Source organism: Pristis pectinata, chromosome 3 (assembly GCF_009764475.1).
Source record: "Pristis pectinata isolate sPriPec2 chromosome 3, sPriPec2.1.pri, whole genome shotgun sequence".
In the NCBI taxonomy this organism is placed as follows: domain Eukaryota; kingdom Metazoa; phylum Chordata; class Chondrichthyes; order Rhinopristiformes; family Pristidae; genus Pristis; species Pristis pectinata.
Window position 1 is genome coordinate 98210874 of NC_067407.1, and position 20372 is coordinate 98231245.

Genomic DNA, 20372 nt, shown 5'->3' on the forward strand with positions numbered 1-20372 from the left:
CAGCAGCTTTCCCCTTGCAATCCTCCCCTGACTAAATTGTCAATGGCAATGCTTCTTAGGACACAGTTGAAGTTCAACTGTGTTGAATTTGTATTGCAGGTGAAGCAGCTTGTAAATGATATTTTGAACACTTCACATGTCTAGCTTCAATATTTCTTTTTTCCCTTATCTGTTTCATTCTTCCTGTTTCTCCGTTTTTGAATGAAGGAAATACATTTGCTATTTTCCAATCAAATGGAACCTTCCCTGAGTCTAAGGAGTTTTAGAAAATTAAAGTCAAAGCGATCCGTCAGCATCCAGAGACATCAGTGCATAACTCAATTTGCACAGTACTACTTTCCTGGTGATTGTTATTTTTCTTAGTTCCTCCCTCCCTCCTTCCAATTCATAATTCTGTACATTCTGAAAGCTCACCATAAATATTCTGCTGTTGCATCCTTAATAATGGATTCTGACATTTTTCATGCTACGAATGTCAGGTTAACTGGTCTAAAATTCCCTGTTCTCTCCTTCTCATTATTAAAGTAATGGGGTTATATTAGTTACCCTTCACTCCACAGGAACTGATCCAGAGTTCAAAGAATGTTGGAACATTTCCTTAACTAAACAAGCACAATATGCAAACAAAGGAAAATTCTAGTAGCCTTGGTATACTTTTAAGTGACTTACGAGCTTCTGAAATTACAATTATCTGTAAGTTAAACAGGACATTTGTATAATTTTAACAGTTCATGGAATTTTGTCCATGTAGGTGAAATTTTGCTGAAGTTAGCAAGCCCCACTACTGAAGCACCAGGAACAGAATTTTTTGGGGGTGAGTTCATTGAATAAGGAAGTGTCAACTAGTAATCATTTAATTTTAACAGTTTTCAGAAATGGGGAATATGCATCTGTTGGACATGAATAACTCAGCACATATGATTTTATCACATTTTGTATCTAGTAAGTTTCAGAATAAATCAATGGTGAACCATACCAGAATGAAAACTCTCTGCTCACCTTCCTTTACATTTTCTATCTGTCTTATTCATTTGAGCCTCTTTGTCTATTCCTTATCTTGTCTTCCATACCTCTGCTCCCTCTGTCTCACACAACCCCTCTCTTTCACCACCCTCTATCTCAGGTGCTTCACCTTGGTCATGAACTACAACCCCCACTTTGCGCACCGAACTCTGGCATAAGCTAGCCTCCATATCTGGCACGACCCCATATCCTCTATTGTCAGCTACGAATGCCCCCTCCCCCCATTTCTCTTTGATGCAAATACCGTCATCTTTCTTCCACCTTCCCTTCCCTCATACCTGCTTCCTTCCCTCTTCTGATTGCTCTTAAATCTACAAATTATTTGACCATCATCTCCTTATCTCCAATATTCCTGCCTCTTTCCCATTTCTTCTCCACCATTTTGCTACTTTGAATGTAGTTTTGTTTATTTATGTCTTTTGGAGTGATGATCAATTAATTGTATTTTAAAAAGTTAGAACCTGGTCACTTTACAGGAGCACCGTGACCTGGAGTGCTTTTTCATTTTTCAGTTCTCCAGTGTTTCAGCATCATTATTACAATAGAAATACAAAAGTAATATAGTCAAGAAAGCTATTGTCCTGAATAAAGGTTCAAGATAGCAGTTTTAAATTTGTTAAATGTTTTGTTAAAATTTTTAACTTTTTCAAATTACAACCATAAATTGATATTGTGGCAACCATTAAACAGTACAGTAATGTGGTACTGTTCTGGGGACTAAGACCAAGTTGTTTCATTGCTTCTCATTAACATACAGAAATATTGCAGAACTAAGAAGCACTGGCTGATGGCAAGGCCATATTTCTTAAATACCTCTTAAGGGGAAGTAACCATTGAATCTGACCATAGCTGATGTCATCATGCAGCTTGAAGATCATCACTCAGAAGAATGGCAGTGCAGGTATGAGAGTGGGCATCTTAGTGAAGGAGGTGGACAGTTTCAGGGTAATTCTGCATGTTAGGGGTGCAGGAAGCACTCCAAGATTGTGAGTGGGAGGAAATGACCAGAGAAATCAATGCCTGGAGTGATGTCCTGTAGATCTGATCCCAAGAGAGTTTAATGACTTCAAGTATGATCAAGATTATTGGAGACAGCAACAAATCCCACCTAGCAATGTGTGAATTACTACAGTGATGCTTCACATGTTACATGCTCCATTGAACCACGGAAGCCACTTCTATCCCTTGCTCATACGTTCTTCACTCTCTTTTGCTCTATGAAGTTTGTTCTCAACTGCTGGCTGCACCCAGAAATTGGAGGGAGCCCTTCCATGTGCAGAGGATCAGTTAGTTGGAAGAGAGGATGCTGGTAATTGTGGCCCTTGCTACACCACAGCCAGTTCTTGCCAGTGAATCATTGAGACAATTGTTATGTTCATTTCCAAACCTTTCCCTTATCTCACAACCTTTTCTTCCTGGTCATGTCCTGATGATTTTAATGAGATCCTTTTGATTTTATTTGTGTCATTATACTGTACACTCAAGGTCTGTCACTAGGTTAGGTCCTGCCTGATAAGCTGCAGAAATCTAAGGAAGACAAAGTCACTGCATCTGTAACTACCATTCACTTACCAGATCCGAACCTGGCATTCCAATCTAAAGGATCTGATGCAGTGAGTCACCATTCACAAGTGGACAGCATTCAGACTGGGAGTAAGAATACCTTGTATGCTAACTTCCCAGAAGGTGAATTCACACACTATTTCTGTGTCAGACGAAGGCTTTGATGGGGAATGTTACAGAGGAAATTTGATGAAAATGAATGTGGAAATGCTTAAGGTTTTGTCTTACCCATCTGAATGGCTGCTGGAGATGTCAAAGAGCATGAAGGGGTCCAGCTTCAATGCTGCACAATTCTTTGCATGTAGCCTGGAGCTTATCCTTTGCAGTATGGTTGAGGTGGCAACTCTTTGTCAACACGCGTGGACCTAGGAATGATGCATCTTACAGCAGAAGAAACAACTTCTATTGAAATGGAGGTCACCAAACATTTGAGTGCTGCAGTCGTTACTGAGATGACTACTGATGAGGCTCATTTTGCTGCCAATCAAGCTGAGCTTCAAGGCTGATAGCATGTGTATAATCAGATCTCCCAACAGATCTGTAGCCCTGTTGATGCCCAGGTCAAGGAGTTAGTAAGTCCGTGTAGTGTATATTCTGCTCTCAGGATGACAGTATTTTGTGCTTCAACAGAGATTTTGTGGTGGCCCACTAGCCAACTAATTCAGACTGCTGCTGCTTACAGCAAAGTGATGCAGTATGAACAAGGACATCTAGGCTTAGAATTCTGCAGCAAAGAGCGACCTTCACTCCAAGGGGGCAAGCATCCATCAGCTTGGCTGCAATCATGAAGAGAAAATCACATGACAGTATAGAACATAGAACAGTACAGCACAGGAACAGGCCCTTCAGCCCATGATGTCTGTGTCAATGCCAAATTAAATTAATCCGTTCTGTCTGCACATGATCCATATCCCTCCATTTTGTGCGTATTCACATGCCTATCTAAAAGCCTTGTAAGCACCACCATCATATCTGCTTCCACCACTACCCCTGGCAGTGCATTCCAGGCACCTACCACTCTCTGTAAAATAAAAAATACTTGCCCTGCCCATCTCCTTTAAACTTTCCCCTTTGCACCTTAAAGCTACGTCTTCTAGTATTTGACATTTTTAAGCTGGGAAAAAGATTCTAACTGTCTAATCAATCTATGCCCCTCATGAATTTATAAACCTCTATCAGGTCTCCCCATAGCCTCCAACACTCCAGAGAAAACAATCCAAGTTTGTCCAACCTCTCTATTTGTAATACCCACTAATCAAGGCAGCGTCCTGGTAAACCTCTTCTGCACCCTCTCCAAAGCCTCCACATCCTTCCTTTAATGGGGTAACCAGACTGAATGCAATATTTCACATACAGCCTAAACAAAGTTTTATACAGGTACAACATGACTTCCTGACTCTTATGCTGACCAGTGAAGGCAAGCATGCCATACAACTTCTTTACCACTCTATCACTTACCACTAGAATCACTCTGCCATTTTTGGGGAGTTATTGACTTGGACCCCAAGATCCCTCTGTACATCAATGCTGTTATGGGTCCTGCCATTAACTGTATACTTGCTCCTTACATTTAACCTCCCAAAGTGCAACACTTCACATTTGCCCAGATTAAACTCCATCTGTCATTGCTCCATCCATGTCTGTAACTAGTCTATACCCTTTGTATCCTTTGACGAACTTCTTCACTGTCCACAACTCCTCCAATTTTTGTGTTGTCTGCAAACTTACTAACCAACCCATTCATCCAAATTATTTATCACAAACAACAGAGGTGCCAGCACTCATCCTTGCAGAACACCACTGGCACAGACCTACAGATAATGCTCTAATATGTATTATTTGCCAAATTAGATATATAGTTGTGGGATAGTACTTTCACTTCTGGCATTTGGATTATTATTGAGAACTAGCTAATGTTATTGTCGTCATTTACTTTGTCTGCTAGCTAAAGAATGTGAAATAAATTCAGACACTCAATCTGGTTCCTTGTGGGCTTTATTTGATAGACCAAAATTCTCCCTAATTTGGCCGAAGATGGCAGTCTTGCTCAGTTTTGTAAAATTCTGCTGTAACTCTTCATTATTTTGATTTACTATAAAAGCTTGCAATTTTTATAGCTTCATTATTAAAATGTTTTGATTTTACAAATGCAGTTCATGTGTCATCGGTAAGATGTGGTCCTTGGATATGGTGACTTGGAGACTGTTGAGCTGGAAACTTCTAGTCTTTATTGATTTATTCAAAAGTAATTTGAAGTCCGAGTATGTTCTTTGTCTGTAATTGGTGAATTCTGTTGTATGTCATTGGAATTAATATGTGATGGAATACTGAAGTACATGCATACTCAAATAAGACATTTTCCAAATTGGAATGAGGAGAACTAGATTTATTTTGTTTTAATGTTTTGTCCCTGAAAAGTATACATCATGATGGTTACCATATATGGAGTTACCAAATGCTGTGAATTATCTGTGCATGCTTATGTTTAAGAAGTTGGATAAATTTGCTGGTTTATTAGTACCAAATTATGTCCAATTTCATTGTTTTTGTATTGTTGTAAATAGATTTGTAATGAAAACTGAAGAACTTGACTAACCTCCTCCTTGACCCTCCCTCCTGTTCTCCTCCCTCTTTCCCAGTAATATCCTTTTCTGCTTGTCCACTCCATATAAAAGCCTTGGGTACACAGTCAAAAGGATTTGATTTATGTGAGAAAACTTAATATTCAGTGCAAGATTAAGCATTATTGGGAAGATCCCTGATGGACCCAACAATCTGTAAATTATTTTAGACCAGTCTTTTTCTCTTTTGACTACTATAATAATTTACTTGCATCCTCAGGGTTTTTATAATGTTAATCATGACACTTTGCATTCTTATTTGATGTTCCCTGTGGTGTGCTGTACATGTCGAGCCTTTGTTTGCCTCCCTTTTTGAATAGATAGGTTTGTTTTAAGTTTGTTGGGCTTTAATTTATTATCTTGTTCCCTTCATCAACTATTTTGGAGAGAGTTGCTTTTTCCTCTCCCTTAGGTGATAATTGTTATTTTTCTTTTAGCAATATCTTGACCATTTGACCTAACCAATGCCGTTCTCTCCTTTTCCAGTTTTTGTGCTCAGTTTCACAGTTTGGTTTTTAATCTTTCTGATGTTTTTTTTTGTTTTGCTTCTACAGTCCCGTTGTAAAGTAGCACTTCCATTTATTGTTAAAACTGGAGTACTTGTCTACTTCCTGGGTATTTCTGCAAGGGGCTTGTATGCTGGTATGATTATTTCCCTGTGTATTCATTTAATAAAATTAAGCATGGAAGAATTAGTCATTTATTTTTCAAAACACTACTTGATGATATCTAGAAGTTCATGTTTGTTCAAATTTTACTAAACTTGAAATAATAAAATTGTAAAACATAATAGTACATTATTAATCGGATAAATGGGGTTGCAATTCCTGAACAAAAAAAAACTATGGGGGAAAACAAATTAAATTTATATTGAAGAAATATATTTTTCTAAAATTGAAGTCCCCAAAAGAGAAGAGTTAAATGCACTATTGCAACATATACAGTGGATTTTATAGTACTTTGTGAGCAAGCTCTTTTTAAAAACTTGTATTCAAGTGACCATGCTTAACCATGGGCAACTCTGCAGGATGACCTTGTCAGTAAAAATCTAGCTTTATGTTAGGACTATGGATAAATTTTAATGTGGTGAAATTGATTTTACTGATCTTTGAATGTTTCATGCCTAGATCATCATATAGCTAGTCCAACTAAAATCAGGTAATTGTGTCAATCAAAAGTTGATGTTTTCCTGATCTCTGTGATTCTGTTTCTGATATATTTGACTTGACCACTGAGAGAAATTGATTAGTACTAAGCACCAGTCACAGAGTGTGAGGTTGGTTAAGTAACTTATTTGCATAGCACAATTTTTCCTTTGGTGATCAAAACATGCACAGCAGCAGCTTGAAATCATTTAATATTTGACATGTTGACATGTAATGAGCAAGTGTAGATTTCAGATGAAGCATCATTATAAGTTGTGATAATTGGATCAATCCACTCATATGTTAGACCTATTTGGTCATGAGTTAATGTGTTTATAATGAAATAGCGGGTTTGAAACAGACAAAAATGGCCACAGCTACAAGATATTCAATAAGATGTACAGATTTTCCCTTCCTTTCAGTCAGGAAATGTCTGAGTCAGATTTTTCACATGTAGAAGTTCAAACACTGTATTTTCGTAATGTAGTTTAGAATGCCTGTTAAATCAATGCATGTGATCAAAATTGCAGTGTTTTTACTTAACATAGATTAACATCTGAAAAGAACATCTCCAAGTATCAGCTAAGAAAAATATATCAAGATAGCTGTGTGCTGAAATACAGCCCCAATTAGTCTTTGACGAAATCAGAGGAACTTGCATCAATTGATAAATTGACGGATCTGTACAACACAAAGGCTATTTTTACAGAGCTTACACAATTTGAATCAACTTCTCTCATACTGGTCAGACTTATCTCATCACAGAACACATGCCTGCAAAATTAAAGGAACTCCAGCATCACTAAAAGCAGAATGTTGCAGAAAAATAAACATAACAAGTAATCCAATAAATATGCAACAAAAGGGCATACTCAGAACATTTTCACAAAAGTAACAATTAAATGCTAAGATAAATAGGTGGAGCTTTACATCAAACATTGCTTTAGCACTCCTATTTATGGAATAATGTTTTTTTTAGACTCAGATCTTTTTATTCTTCTCATCTAAAGCCTTGCTTCATTTTCTTTTTTTTTCATCATTACTGAATTCTTCTAGAAAGGTAATATAAATTCTTGGTACTTTCTCAATGACAATTTCCAGATAAACTAAAATGTTTGACAAAGTATTATGTGCAGAACTTTGCATCTGATATGCTCATACTTTTTCCCTCCAGTGTTCCATGCTAATGCCTAGAAATTTGTTAGCACTATTAAAGGCATGTTAAGCAATCAGTCATGAACATTTTGTTTGTAGGCCCAATGCTAGCAAGTTCAGTCGAGTATCAGACACGGTGTTATGTGCTATGGAAAAGGCTTTGCATGCTCGAGGCCTTTCATTCATGTCTTCCACCATGGTAGCCAGTAAATTAAACCTGACACAATTAGTAAATCCTTCATATGATGTGCTTTAGAACTTACAAACAGTTCCATACTTCACGCCAATGTTTAATTCTCATTATATTTCCACCTTTAGTCCCGAGAATGGCACAGTAAGTTTTCGGCTTAGGCCTGGTAACAAGCTTACCTTTTTTAAACTCTGCTTTTTCTAAAAGTACAGCACATGCTTTACAGAGTTTTTGTTTGTCCACCACGTTACTATCAGAAAGAGCTATTGCAATATTCTAAGGTGAGCTGACAAAGATGGGCAAAGAAAAGATCCAAGATTTAAATAATGTGTTGAAAGGTAAGGGGTCAAAGCAATGGCAAGGGATAGCAGAGAGAGCCAAGGCTGTACCTGCATTTTGAAGCTGGAATAGTAGTCACCGAGAGTAAAAGATGACAGACATGATCACTATGAGTCTTAGATAGCCTGTGCTGTGGAGAATGGTTCCATATATCAGTGGGACAAACGTTGTAAGAACTAGAGGTAAGAATAGCCCTTTGGCCCAACTGATCCATACTGACCAAGATGCCCATCTAAGCTAGTCCCGTTTGGCCCAATTCCCTCTAAACCTTTGCTATCCATGTACCTATCCAAGTGTCTTTTAAATGCTATTAATGTACGTGCCTCAACCACTACCTCTGGCAGCTAATTCCATGTACGGATCACCCTCCGGATGGAAAAAGTTGCCCCTCAGGTTCCTATTAAATCTCTGCCCTCTCACCTTAAATCTATGCCTTCCAGATCTTGATTTCCCCAACCCTGGAAAATAGACAGTCCATTCACCATGTCTATTCCCCTCATGGTATTTTTTCACCTCTATAAGATCATTTCTCACCCCCCCCCCCCCACTTCTCCTACGCTCCAATGAATAAAGTCCTAGCCTGCTCAACTTCTCTCTATAACTCAGTCCCTCTAGTCCTGGCAACATCCTTGTGATCTTTTCTCCACTCTTTCCAGCTTAATGGCATCTCTCCTATAGCAGGCAGCCAAAACTGAACACAACATTCCAAATGCGGCCTCACCAATGTCTTGTACAATTGCAACATAACATCCCAATTTCTATATTCAGTGCCTTGACTGATGAATGTATAAATTTCAGAGTGACAGATATTAAAGAGGGGAAAAGTCTGAGAGGACACTGTTGCAGGAAGTGTGAACTTTCATGAAGACTTTTTACTTTTACATGGTCAGCATTATGATAAGGCTACCTTTGTTTTTAATCTTTTAACCTCTTCATGTTGAACATTTAGGTGGAGAAGAAAATGGAGTAGAACCATTTCAGTCAACTTCTTGTCTTAATAATTCGCAATAATAATTCAAACTCCCTCCTCCTTTGATTTATACTGTGAAAACCTTACTCTGTTCTACTACTGCTTTATCTACCTGGACCTAGGACTCAGCACCTCCCTCTGCAACTGGATCCTCAGTTCCTGACCAATAGACTGAAATCAGTAAGGATAGACAGCAATACCTCCGTTACGGTTATCCTCAACACCAGTGTCCCGTAAGGCTGTGTCCTCAGCCCCCACGTTACTCCCTATACACTGTGTGGCCAGATCCTGCTCTAACTTCATCTGCAAGTTCACAGATGACACCACTGTAGTGGGCTAGATCTCAAACAATGACAAGTCAGAGGACAGGAAGGAGATAGAGAACCTAGTGGCATGGTGTCAAGACAACAACCTTTCCCTGAATGTCAGCAAAAGAGCTGGTCATTGACTTCAGGAAGAGGGTCGGAGTAAACGCTCCTGTATGTATCAGTGGTGCTGAGGAGGATATGATTGAGAGCTTCAAGTTCCTAGATGTAAATATCACCAAATAACTTTTCCTGGTCCAACCACATAGATGCTATGGCCAAGAAAGCACACCAGCGCTTCTAATTCCTCAAGGCTATGGAAATTCGGCATCTCCCCGTTGACCCACGCCAATTTCTATAAATGCACCATAGAAAGCATGCATCACAGCTTAGTGTGGCAACTGCTTTGCCCAAGGTGTCAAGAAATTGCAGAAAGTTGTGGACACAGCCCAGTCCATCACGAAAAAAAGCTTCCCTTCCATTGACTCTGTCTACACTTCCCACTGCCTCGGGAAAGCAACCAACATAATCGAAGACCCCTCCCATCTCTTTTCTCCCCCCTTCCACTGGCAGAAGATAAAAAGCATGAAAATGTGTATCGACAGGCTCAAGGTCAGCTTCTATCCCGGTATTATAACACTCTTGACTGGACCTCTTGTACAGTAAAGAGGAACTATGATCTCTCAATCTACCTCCTTGTGGCCCTTGTACCTTATTTGCCTACCTGCATTGCACTTTCTCTGTAACTGTAACACTATATTCTGCATTCTGTTATTGCTTTTCCCTTTGTACTACCTCGATGTACTTGTGTTTGGAATGATCTGTCTGGATGGCATGCAAAACAAAGTTTCTCACTGTATCTTGGTACATGTGACAATAATAAACTGATTACCTTCACCTAGATTTTCATCACTTCCTGCAGCTATGGAGGGATTACTAGCGGGAGTTCTGGTGCATCCCAGCACATGTACCCAAAGCTACTTATTTATAAATAATATGTTCTAAAAAGAAAATTTATTTCTAGGGCTTGATTTGTTTTATCACTAATAACTGGAACCCCATCTCCAACCACCCCCCACCAAAGATCTACTTAAAAGAGAAAGTTCTGAATTTATTTTTTTACATATGGATACATAACTATTTTCAATATTTTACCAACCATACATTTATCTTCGAAAAAGATGTATGATTGGTAAAATATTAACTTTAGCAAGGCCTTTGACAAGGCTGGTCTGGATGGTTGGATCATTTGGGTTCCAGGGCGAGCAAGCCACTTGGATACAAAATTGGCTTGAAGGTAGGAAACGGATAGTGGTAGAGGGTTGTTTTTCAGATGAATTCTGTGACCAGCAGTGTGCTGCAGGGATCAGTGCTGGGTCCACTGTTATTCGTCATTTATATTAACAATTTGGATGAGAATGTAGGTGGTATAGTTAGTGTCATCCACAAACTTACTAAAATTGGTGAAGGTTATCTTAGATTATAATAAAGCCTTGATCAACTGGCCCAGTGGGCTGAGGGATGGCAGGTGGATTCTAATTCCGATAAATGCGAGGTGTTGTATTTTGGTTAGACAAACAAGGGCAGGACTTGCACAGTAAATGGTAGGGCCCTGGGGAGTGTTGTAGGACAGAAGGACTGAGACATGCAGGTACATAGTTTCTTGTAAGTGGTGATACAGGTAGACAGGGTGGTGAAGAAATTGTTTGGCATGCTTATCTTCATCAGTCAGGATATTGAGTACAGGAGTTGGGGCGTTATGTTACAGCTGTACAAGGTGTTGGTAAGGCCATATTTGGAGTACTGCGTACAGTTCTTGCTATAAGAAGTATGTCATTAAACTGGAAAGGGTACAAAATGATTTATGAGAATGTTACTGGTTTGAGTTATAAGGAGAAGTTGGATAGGTTTGGACTTTTTTCCCTGGAGCATAGAAGGCAGAAGAGTGACTTTGTAGAGTTTTGTAAAATCATGAGACATAGATAAGGTAAGTAGCCAAGGTCAAAAGACATTTGGATGGGTACGTGGATAGGAAAGGTTTAGAGGGATATGGGCCAAATACAGGCAAGTGGGATTAGCTTACTTGGGCTACTAGGTTGGCATAGGTGAGCTGGGCCAAAGGGTCTGTTTTCTGTGCTGTATGGCTCTATAATTCTAAATTAGCATTTAAAATGCGTATATTGTGCATAGACTGATCAGTTTATTTGTTGATGCACATGTTTTATGACTGGATAACTCGATCGCGTGGTGGAAAACCCAAATTAGTGAAAATGCAGCAATAATGGACAACTTTCTGCAAGTTAGTGGGTTCATCTTAAGCTCTTTAATAATCAAGAAAATCCAAATTTGCCAAATTTCATGATAACTGAGGGGGAAGAAAGACAAACTGAACCAAAAGTTTAAGCTAAAAGATGCAAGGGTCAATTATTTCTCCTATAGCTCAATAATACATTTCTGACTTCATAGATTATTGAAAAAATAGCAGTGAGTTACAATATCAATTTCTATTTGAGTCCATCGAGTGAATAACTTTGTGGTTTATTTAACAATATACCAGTAGTTCTGTTCAAGTATCTTCTCCAGGAATCTACTAAAATATCTATACTGCTTTTTTTGTTTTGTACTATGATGCCATCCTCTATATTGTTGTGAAGAGTGATAATTTTACATTTCCAGATTTATAACTAAGCAGTACTTTGCTTTGGACACTGGTCAGCAGTCCAGCATTTTGTTTGTTACACAGTTTCATAATGTTTAGACACATGTGAATATTAAGCTCAGTAATGGTAGAAAAATCCAATTCCCTCACCTGTGCAGTCCTCCATAACTACTAAAAAGATCAGTTCTTCCTCTTTCCATATGAACGCTATGCATTTTAGGAGGAGAAAATGCACAAGATTTTGGTACCTTTTTATTATTGGTGTTGACCCCTACCAGTCCCATTTAAGCCATATCTTCTGTTCTCTTTTATATATAAATATATTTTTAAAAATGTAACAGTGTGCTATTTATAGTAAAACTTTGATAATTCGGCACCCTTGAGATTTTCATAGTAATGGACTGACAGATTTTCTAGAGTATTGGATATTATGCTTTAATACCCCTGCACAGTTATATTCACTTCTATATGTTACTCAGTTCCCTTAAATATGGTAAGTTTAAAGGGAGCTGGAAACGGGGCCTTTGAGAGTTTAAAGTAAGTGCAGGAATCTGGATTTCCATGCCTTAAACAGGGCACAGTAAATGGAACCTGGTGAGCCAGATGCCAAACCATCAGGACTTCCAATCAATGGGGTAGCATATTTTTAGAGTTTTTACTGTATACAGTTTTCTCAACTTGCTGTTCTTGTGTATAGTGATTTTTATCTCTAAGTGTCCAGTCATGACTCTGCGTAGAATCTAGTCAGTGCCTCATGCTATGACAATATTCCCTTTTTATTTATATTATACACATTAGTTAATGTGCCTAATACCGTGGCTTCCCTTTATTTTTTGGAAGAAAATCTGTAACTTTGGTCTGGTGCAAAGTAGCTGAATAAGACAATTGCAGAGAATAGTCTCATACAGCTACTTTGAAAGAAGGATGATTAAGAAAACTTTGGCATTATCTTATAGAAAATGTCTTCAGAACTAAATGCTGGTATTATTTTCATAATATTTATAAAGTCAAATTTCTTTTGATGATTAATAATTTCTTTTGGTTTCTAACAGATGACACCTTGTCCAAGGAAACTAATAGGGTAAGTGCATGAGTAATGATGTTCCACCATGTAGCTTGTAATTGTTTGATTATGTGACAGCATTTTTGTGCATCTGACTAAGTTAATATAGGAGAAACACTTAGTGTGGATTTGTGTGCCTCTGAACTGCAGAAAACTGAGCAGAAAAAAAATAGTCCTTTCTGAATAGATCACTGGGAATATTCCTTGCCAAGTGTCTAGTTTTGATAAAATAGGAGTATATTTTAAAATACCAGAAATAATATTTGGATTGATGATTCGATGAAATTCCCAATTAGCTAAAATGTCCTTGATTTAAGTTGTACAAATCAACAGATTGGAAATCTCTTTCCAAAGTAGTAGAGGTTGAACTGGTCTAGTCTGGCACCCTTGAGACCTGGCTAGTGCCAGACCACAGAAAATGCCTCCCAATCATCTTCCTCTGAGTAGGAGAACTGTTCTATTTAAGTATGGTGGGACAGATATGGGGAAAGGAAGCTGGGGAATTCTGAGAACTGTCTGTAACCTGAAGTTTCCCAAAGTTAGAAATGCTTCCAGCTGAGATTGCAAAAGTTATACTGTGGATTAATTAGTTTACAGATCAGTGCAGATCTTAGTTAATTTTAGATCTTAGTTCGAATTCATTAATTAGTCTAGGTCTGAACTACAGATTCAAAACATGCTGGACCGCAGAATATCAGACTAGGGTTTCAATTTGTAGAACATTTTTCCCTTAATCCAAAACTGAAATTGAGTAGAAATCTATGACATATAAATCAATGTAACTGCTCCTACTCCTTTCTCCCCCCCCCCACCCCCTCCCCACAAAATGCCTCAAAAATATCAAAAAAAATTTTGAGGATCATAATCTTCTAATGTACAAATATCAGCATGCATCCAGAAGACATCCTGAAATTAGTGTGTCAATTGTATAATTGGTGGTCCTAAGTTAATGTTTCTCCTGTTGATAACGTTACCAAAGATAGTTTGGGCAAATATGTAACCAGATTTTGCTCTGCACATCTCTGAAATATTTTTCTTATTCATTTAAGTTGATTAAAACTTAATCAATTCAAGCTTTAAAAAATACATCACACAACTAATAAAGTTTATAAATGAATGCTTCAAAAAGCAAAATTTAATTGCAATAGTTTCTTCATGTAAAATTTGTGTTCTCTAAGCTATAAAGGTTTGCAGTTCAGATAGTGGACGTCGTGGAGGCATTTTTAAAGTATCTAACATTTTCCAGTAAACCCAATTTTAAGATGATATATTAATTAAAATTCAGAAATTCTGTATACTTCAAAATATATTTCTCACTGTACCCATGAATTTTAGAAGTCACATGTAGGAATGCAGAGTAATTAATATCTGTATTTCATATCTGCTCCCAGCAGTGTTCCATAGAAATTTAATTAAAATAATTATAAAGTGTTTTCTGCCATTTATGCTGTCAGAATGTGTTAATTTTATTCTGTTCTCTAATATATTATAAGCACAGAAAAATATGTGACTTTGACAATTTTGTTTCGTGACCTTTGGATTTTTTTTAAACTTTAACTATGACTTCCAAGCAAATCAAAAACTGAACTGCTTATTCTTTTTGATAGTTATATTTTGGCCATAACAATAATTAGTACTCTAAGACTTAATAGTTTATGTAAAGTCTTACTATCAATTAATTGATTTTGTTTTTACTTTGGTTTTGATTTTTTTTGATGATTGCAAGTGTTGAAAAGTTGTTCATTTTCAAAGGTAATGCATCATTTCCTCTAATTTACTTAGTACTTGGAAAGCAACATTCAGGCAGTGGTCTATGAATTAAATTCCTACCTAGAACAGCGTCTGGACGTTGGCGGTGACAACAAACTACTATTGTATGAATTGTCCAACGTCATAAAAACAGGTAGGGCATGAACTCCTGCATGTGGATAGTTATACAGGATCCCAATTAGGTTTTTAGGTTAAGGGTTTATTTTTATTTTCCCTTCCTTCCCATGGGCTACTTACTGTTTTCTCTATCCAAGTGGTTGTGCGAGAGATCTATATATATATTTTAGACCCCCATCAATGGTGTTCCAAAATTACTGACATTGCAAAATGCCCAGAAAATTTACAGTTTGATCAGTCGTTCAAATTTTCATTCAGTTCCTTTGGTGAAATCTATGAAATGTAATTGACATTTAAGGCACCTGAGCACTGTAAAAACTATAACATAATTCTGTTCTACCAGATTTGTATAGTGCACGTCTCTTTGCTGGAGGAAATTTAATTTTGTTATTATTTAAATTGTTTTTTGTATCAAAACAAAACAATGGAATGGTTTGAATTGCTTATCTACTTCCTTAACCGGGTAAACAATGGAATAAGAGGACTCAACTCACATTATGGATAAAAGAGGGTGGGGTGGGGGTGTTAAAATAAAACATAAGAATTTGTCTGCTCTCATAGGGTTTCCTTGAGATGACCAGACGTGGAGAAAGAAATATGTAGGCAATTATATGAAATAAATGCAAGACATAGAATAATCATGCAATGTGTCAGCTACTCGTTCTCTACCAGAATTTGCACTCTCCCTCTCCCCTCCATCCCAGCTAAGTAAACTGTCCTGAGGAGTTGATGAAAAGTCAAAAGGAATGTAATTTTTGCAGTGTGCACAGGACAGTATGCAAGAAACACAACAAAAAAAAAATTGCTGTGTGACATCTCCAAATGTGAAGTCACCCAGAGCTGATGTGTAGGAATGCGAGATAACAATCAAAGCATTGAAACTTAGGGAATAACTGATAAAGATGTGAGTACTTATGGAAAATCTAATTTTGAGTTGGTATAGATGGAACTGGGGTGGATAAACTAGAAAGGTAGTAACATGTAAAGGGATTTGTTTTAAAATTGATCAGTAATAATAAGGAAAAATATGTTCCTCTTTAAGAGGAGAAAGCTAACTAATGATAAAATACCTTGAGTAACGAGTTGAAGGCAAAATTGAAACTAAATAAAATGACAAATATATACACGGTACATAGACAAGAGTGAAGAGGTCAGCAAAAATGCAGTTTAAAGAGGTAGCAAAGGAGCCAAAAAGAATTAGTAGGTAAATGAAACAATAAATTAATATGTCAAAAATATCTAAAAAAAAATAATCCGTGAATAGATGGAAAACTACCAAAAATAATTAGGATGAATGCTTAAAATAGGCAAAATGACTGCAAAATGTTAAAAAATCAAATAATTTCTTTATATCTGTATCTGTATTTATGAGGAGATTAACATGTACTGACCTTTATTTCACAAAATGACTGTAGAAATACTGGTAAGTTTAATGTACAAGGATCATTTCAGAATAACTGTTAGAAAAGACTGATTTGACTGAGGTAGCTTTCTCATGAGAAGTCTAAGAGGAACATTGAGGAAAATCTTTAAAGTTAGGAACTGTTTTGATAGGATAACTGAAGAGGAGCCATTAGTAAATCTGGTAGAGAATTCAAGAGAAATATCTTTCAACAAGTGATGAGAATGTAGGGCTTGATATTACTGATGCCTTTAAAAGTTATGAACATGAGAAAGAAAGGTGCAGAAGGCTCCTTGGGTTGAGACTGTGGGAAGGAGCATATTGTTGATAGATACTGCCATAGATCTTTTGGGCAGAAGAGTTTATTTCTGTACAGTAAACTGATGTAATTCCCCTACTTCTACTTCATGTAAAACATACTCCAACTACACTGATCCCTGGGAGCACAAAATTAAATACATTAGAATTGCAGTTTTTTTTTGCTTGAGATCCATGATATCTATTCATATATTTAGTAAATGGGTTGAATCTGTGAGCAAATGGCTACTCTGTGGTGACACTGGATAAATTTCCTCAATCCACTGATAAGGCAGTACCAGCCATTTGTCTGTTTGAAATTCTTCTTTCGGCTATTTGCTCCTGACCAAAAAATTTTAGTATTTTAGTTTTATAATCATTTTGGGATTGCAAATTCAAGTGCCTATGAGAACAGGTAAACTAGGGCTAACCAGAGTATTTACATTCAGATAATTGAATAATGTGGAACTTTTATTTAAAAGAAAATTAAACACAGTAATCGTGACCACAAAACCATCAAAGTTGTCATAAAAACCCATTTTGTTTACAAATATCCTTTAAGGAAAGAAATTTGTGATCCTTTCCTAGACTTGTCCATATTCGATATCAGACCCACATGAATTTATAAACTGCCCTCTGAAATGGACAGCTAAGGGACCACAGTTTTATCTTATCTGTTTCTTGGTAAATTTCAAGAAAATATTACAGATGATAACTAGAGATACTGGTATTTCAGTGTGCTTGCTTTCCTTTATTACGTGGCTGAACAAACCAAAATTCTCTTCTTCAAATAGGGGTGGTGATTTATAAGATTTAGTTGACAGAGTGAGTTTACAGAATCCATGTCCCTGTCTTTTCCCCATTGGTTTTCTCCAAATTCCATCCTTGTCTGAATAGGTGTGAGACTTAGCTCAATGTTAGCACTCTGAATCATGGAGTTGTAAGTCATTGGTAGATCAACTCCTTCACAGTTTCAACACCCAGGTTCAATCTTACTGTCTGTATCGAGTTTACAAGTTCCCCTTGTGCCGATATGGGTTTTGTCTGGGTGCTCCAGTTTCCTCCCATTTTCACAGATGTGGTGTTTGTTGATAGGTCAATTGGCCATTGCTAATTGCCCCTGTGTGTAAATGTGTGGGAGAATTTGGGGCAAGAGAAAGATGATGGGAATGGGCTGTGGGAAGAGATTAAAAAATGGGACTTGTATAAATGGGTGCCTAATGGTCGATATGAAGTTGCTAAGAAACTATTTCTGTGCAATATGACTCTGTAAGGTTCAAGGCACGTTCCACAAGTAGAAAGCCATGGCTTTGCTTAAGTGTAGAAGAGAATACTGCATTGTCAATGGAACCATATTTGACATGAGATGTTAAACCAAGCCCTCATCTTCCCTCCTGAATTTATACACTGTAATATTGAAGAATCGAAAATGGTATAAAGTTCAGATTATTACTTCAAAATATATTAGGTGGGTAACTAGAACCAAAGACTATGAATAGAAATTTTTAACCAAGTGAGTTTTGCCTGGAAATGTAATTAGAACATAAATATTTGTAATAATTTGGCAATTAGCTATAGAATTAAACAGATTGTCATTCAAAATGCATTGAAGTAAATGATGGTAAAATTACTGTGCTTGATGGATGAGGTTAAATGACCATCTGACTTTCTTATTGCTGAGTTTCCTTCAATTTTTGTAAAAATGTGCCCAAATACAGTCCAAGCAAAATTGCAAATAACAAAATTCATTTCATCCCCATGACAGCCCTAGAACATTACAAACCCTTTTCAACCTGCAATTTCTCATCTGAAGGCCACTCACCTTTCAGTTTTCCATTTCCCATGAAAATGAACTTGGATTCTTCATGCTGCCTTTTCACAATACTGGAGAGGATATCTGTAGGTTGCTTCACGTAACTCTGCTGGCACAGAATTCGGTGGGTGAGGGTTTGGTAGAAATATTGTCAAAAGAAAATAAGAAAAATAAGAAAACGATTACATTTTAATATCTAATGTAAATTTTTACATTAGTATTGCCACTGAAATAGAATAAACCACTTGTGGAACTGTAAGATGGATATTTTTATCAAGATTCTGATTTCTGACTTTAATGGCCTTTGAACAGTTACATGGCTTAATAGTGTGACTTTTTTTTTGCCATTTACACTGTTAATAGTTTGATTACAGTTTGTTTCAACTTGTTACGTACCAGCAACAATAGAAACACAATGAGCCATGTTTAAATGTTAGAATCTATTTATTAATAACTACTTGTAATAATAAGAGAAATAAAAACGGTAGATATTAAACATTGACCCCAAAATAAACTCGAAGTGTGTGTTTGTGGCAAGTTCCCAAACCACCAAGTCTAGGAACAGTTCTCAAAGTTCAGTTCAGCGAGTCATAAAGTAGAATGATGAGCAAAGGCTTCTGAAAACCACAGTAGAAAGTAGAGAGAATGTAGAGAAAATGCAGAGAGAAGGAATTTACAAAATCCACAAGTTCCACGATGGAACAATACAATGCCTCAATCATCGAAGATCTCCATTGCTTTGTTCCGAAGTATCTGCCACACCGAGGGCACTCGATACCTGGCTGCCCACAGATATACCTGCTTTCCAGTACAGGTTAACAACAACGTGGACTCCACTGATTGCTCCAAAAATCCATACATGGATTGTATAGTGACAGTCACAGCTATTGTGCTTCACTCGTGGATACAGAGACTGGCAGTCAGTGTTACCATCTCTCCCTTTCCCTCTCCCTCCCTTCGTCTCTCTCCCTTCGTCTCTCTCCCTCTCTCTCCCTTCGTCTCTCTCCCTCTCTCTCTCCCTTTGTCTCTCTCCCACTCTCTCTCCCTTCATCTCTCTCCCTCTCTCCCTTCGTCTCTCTCCCACTCTCCCTTCATCTCTCTCCCTCTCTCCCTTCGTCTCTCTCCCACTCTCCCTTCATCTCCCTCCCACTCTCTCCCCCTTCGTCTCTCTCTCCCTCTCTCTCCCTTTCTCTCTCTCTCCCTCTCTCTCTCCCTTTCTCTCTCTCTCTCTCTCCCCTCTCTCTCTCTCTCTCTCTCCCCTCTCTCTCTCTCTCCCTTCGTCTCTCTGTGCAACTGCCAGTACACTCCAGTTAATGTTTTTTTTGTTCACTCGCAGTAGTCAGATAAAGCCACACACACACTACTACACCTGTCCAAGTGCCTTAAAGGGACACTCATCAAGTAGCAACCTGGCTCATAACAAACTGAATATTTTTATCCCATATATTTGCTGAAATTTGAACAGCATGAATATTGATAATTGATTATGATTTTTACTTTTGCTTTTGTTTAGAAATTATTCAATGAAGTGGAAATTCAGAATGCATTATTCATTCCTATCTACAAAATATTGCTAAATGCAGCATTGTAACTGTCTATCCTAATTATTTGCACCTTTCCGCATTGCAATAACAATTGCTCTCTCTGTTTCTCTTCATAGCTACCAATGCTGACACATTTGCGCTTTATTTTGTGGGAGAATGCAGCAATGTAAGTACTGCTCAACATGTGACCAAACAAAAAATATGGACTTAGAGGATATGGTAACATTTTAGAAGCCAATAACTGCATTCTTTTTTCATGGCAGTATTGATATGGCTATATAGTAGCAAGCCAATTTTGCAATTGCTGCTACCCAACACGAGTTGGAGTAGGGGAGTTAGAAGTAAGTCGAGTCCTAAACCTCCTTGGATGCTAGACATGTGAATTGTTTAGATATT

At 37.5% G+C, this 20372-nt stretch overlaps 1 protein-coding gene across 4 annotated transcripts in view; it reads left to right on the plus strand.

The window, feature by feature from the left end:
- The window catches only part of pde10a (phosphodiesterase 10A), a 296991-nt gene that overhangs the window by 188769 nt on the left and 87850 nt on the right, over positions 1 to 20372 (plus strand). For 3 of the 4 annotated variants that reach the window (XM_052012872.1, XM_052012873.1, XM_052012875.1), the window contains 3 exons: positions 13023 to 13051; positions 14816 to 14936; positions 20093 to 20142. In XM_052012872.1, coding sequence (XP_051868832.1) covers positions 13023 to 13051; positions 14816 to 14936; positions 20093 to 20142 — 200 coding nt within the window. The remainder of the gene's footprint in view (positions 1 to 13022; positions 13052 to 14815; positions 14937 to 20092; positions 20143 to 20372) is intronic. The other variant, XM_052012876.1, reaches the window with a different exon arrangement.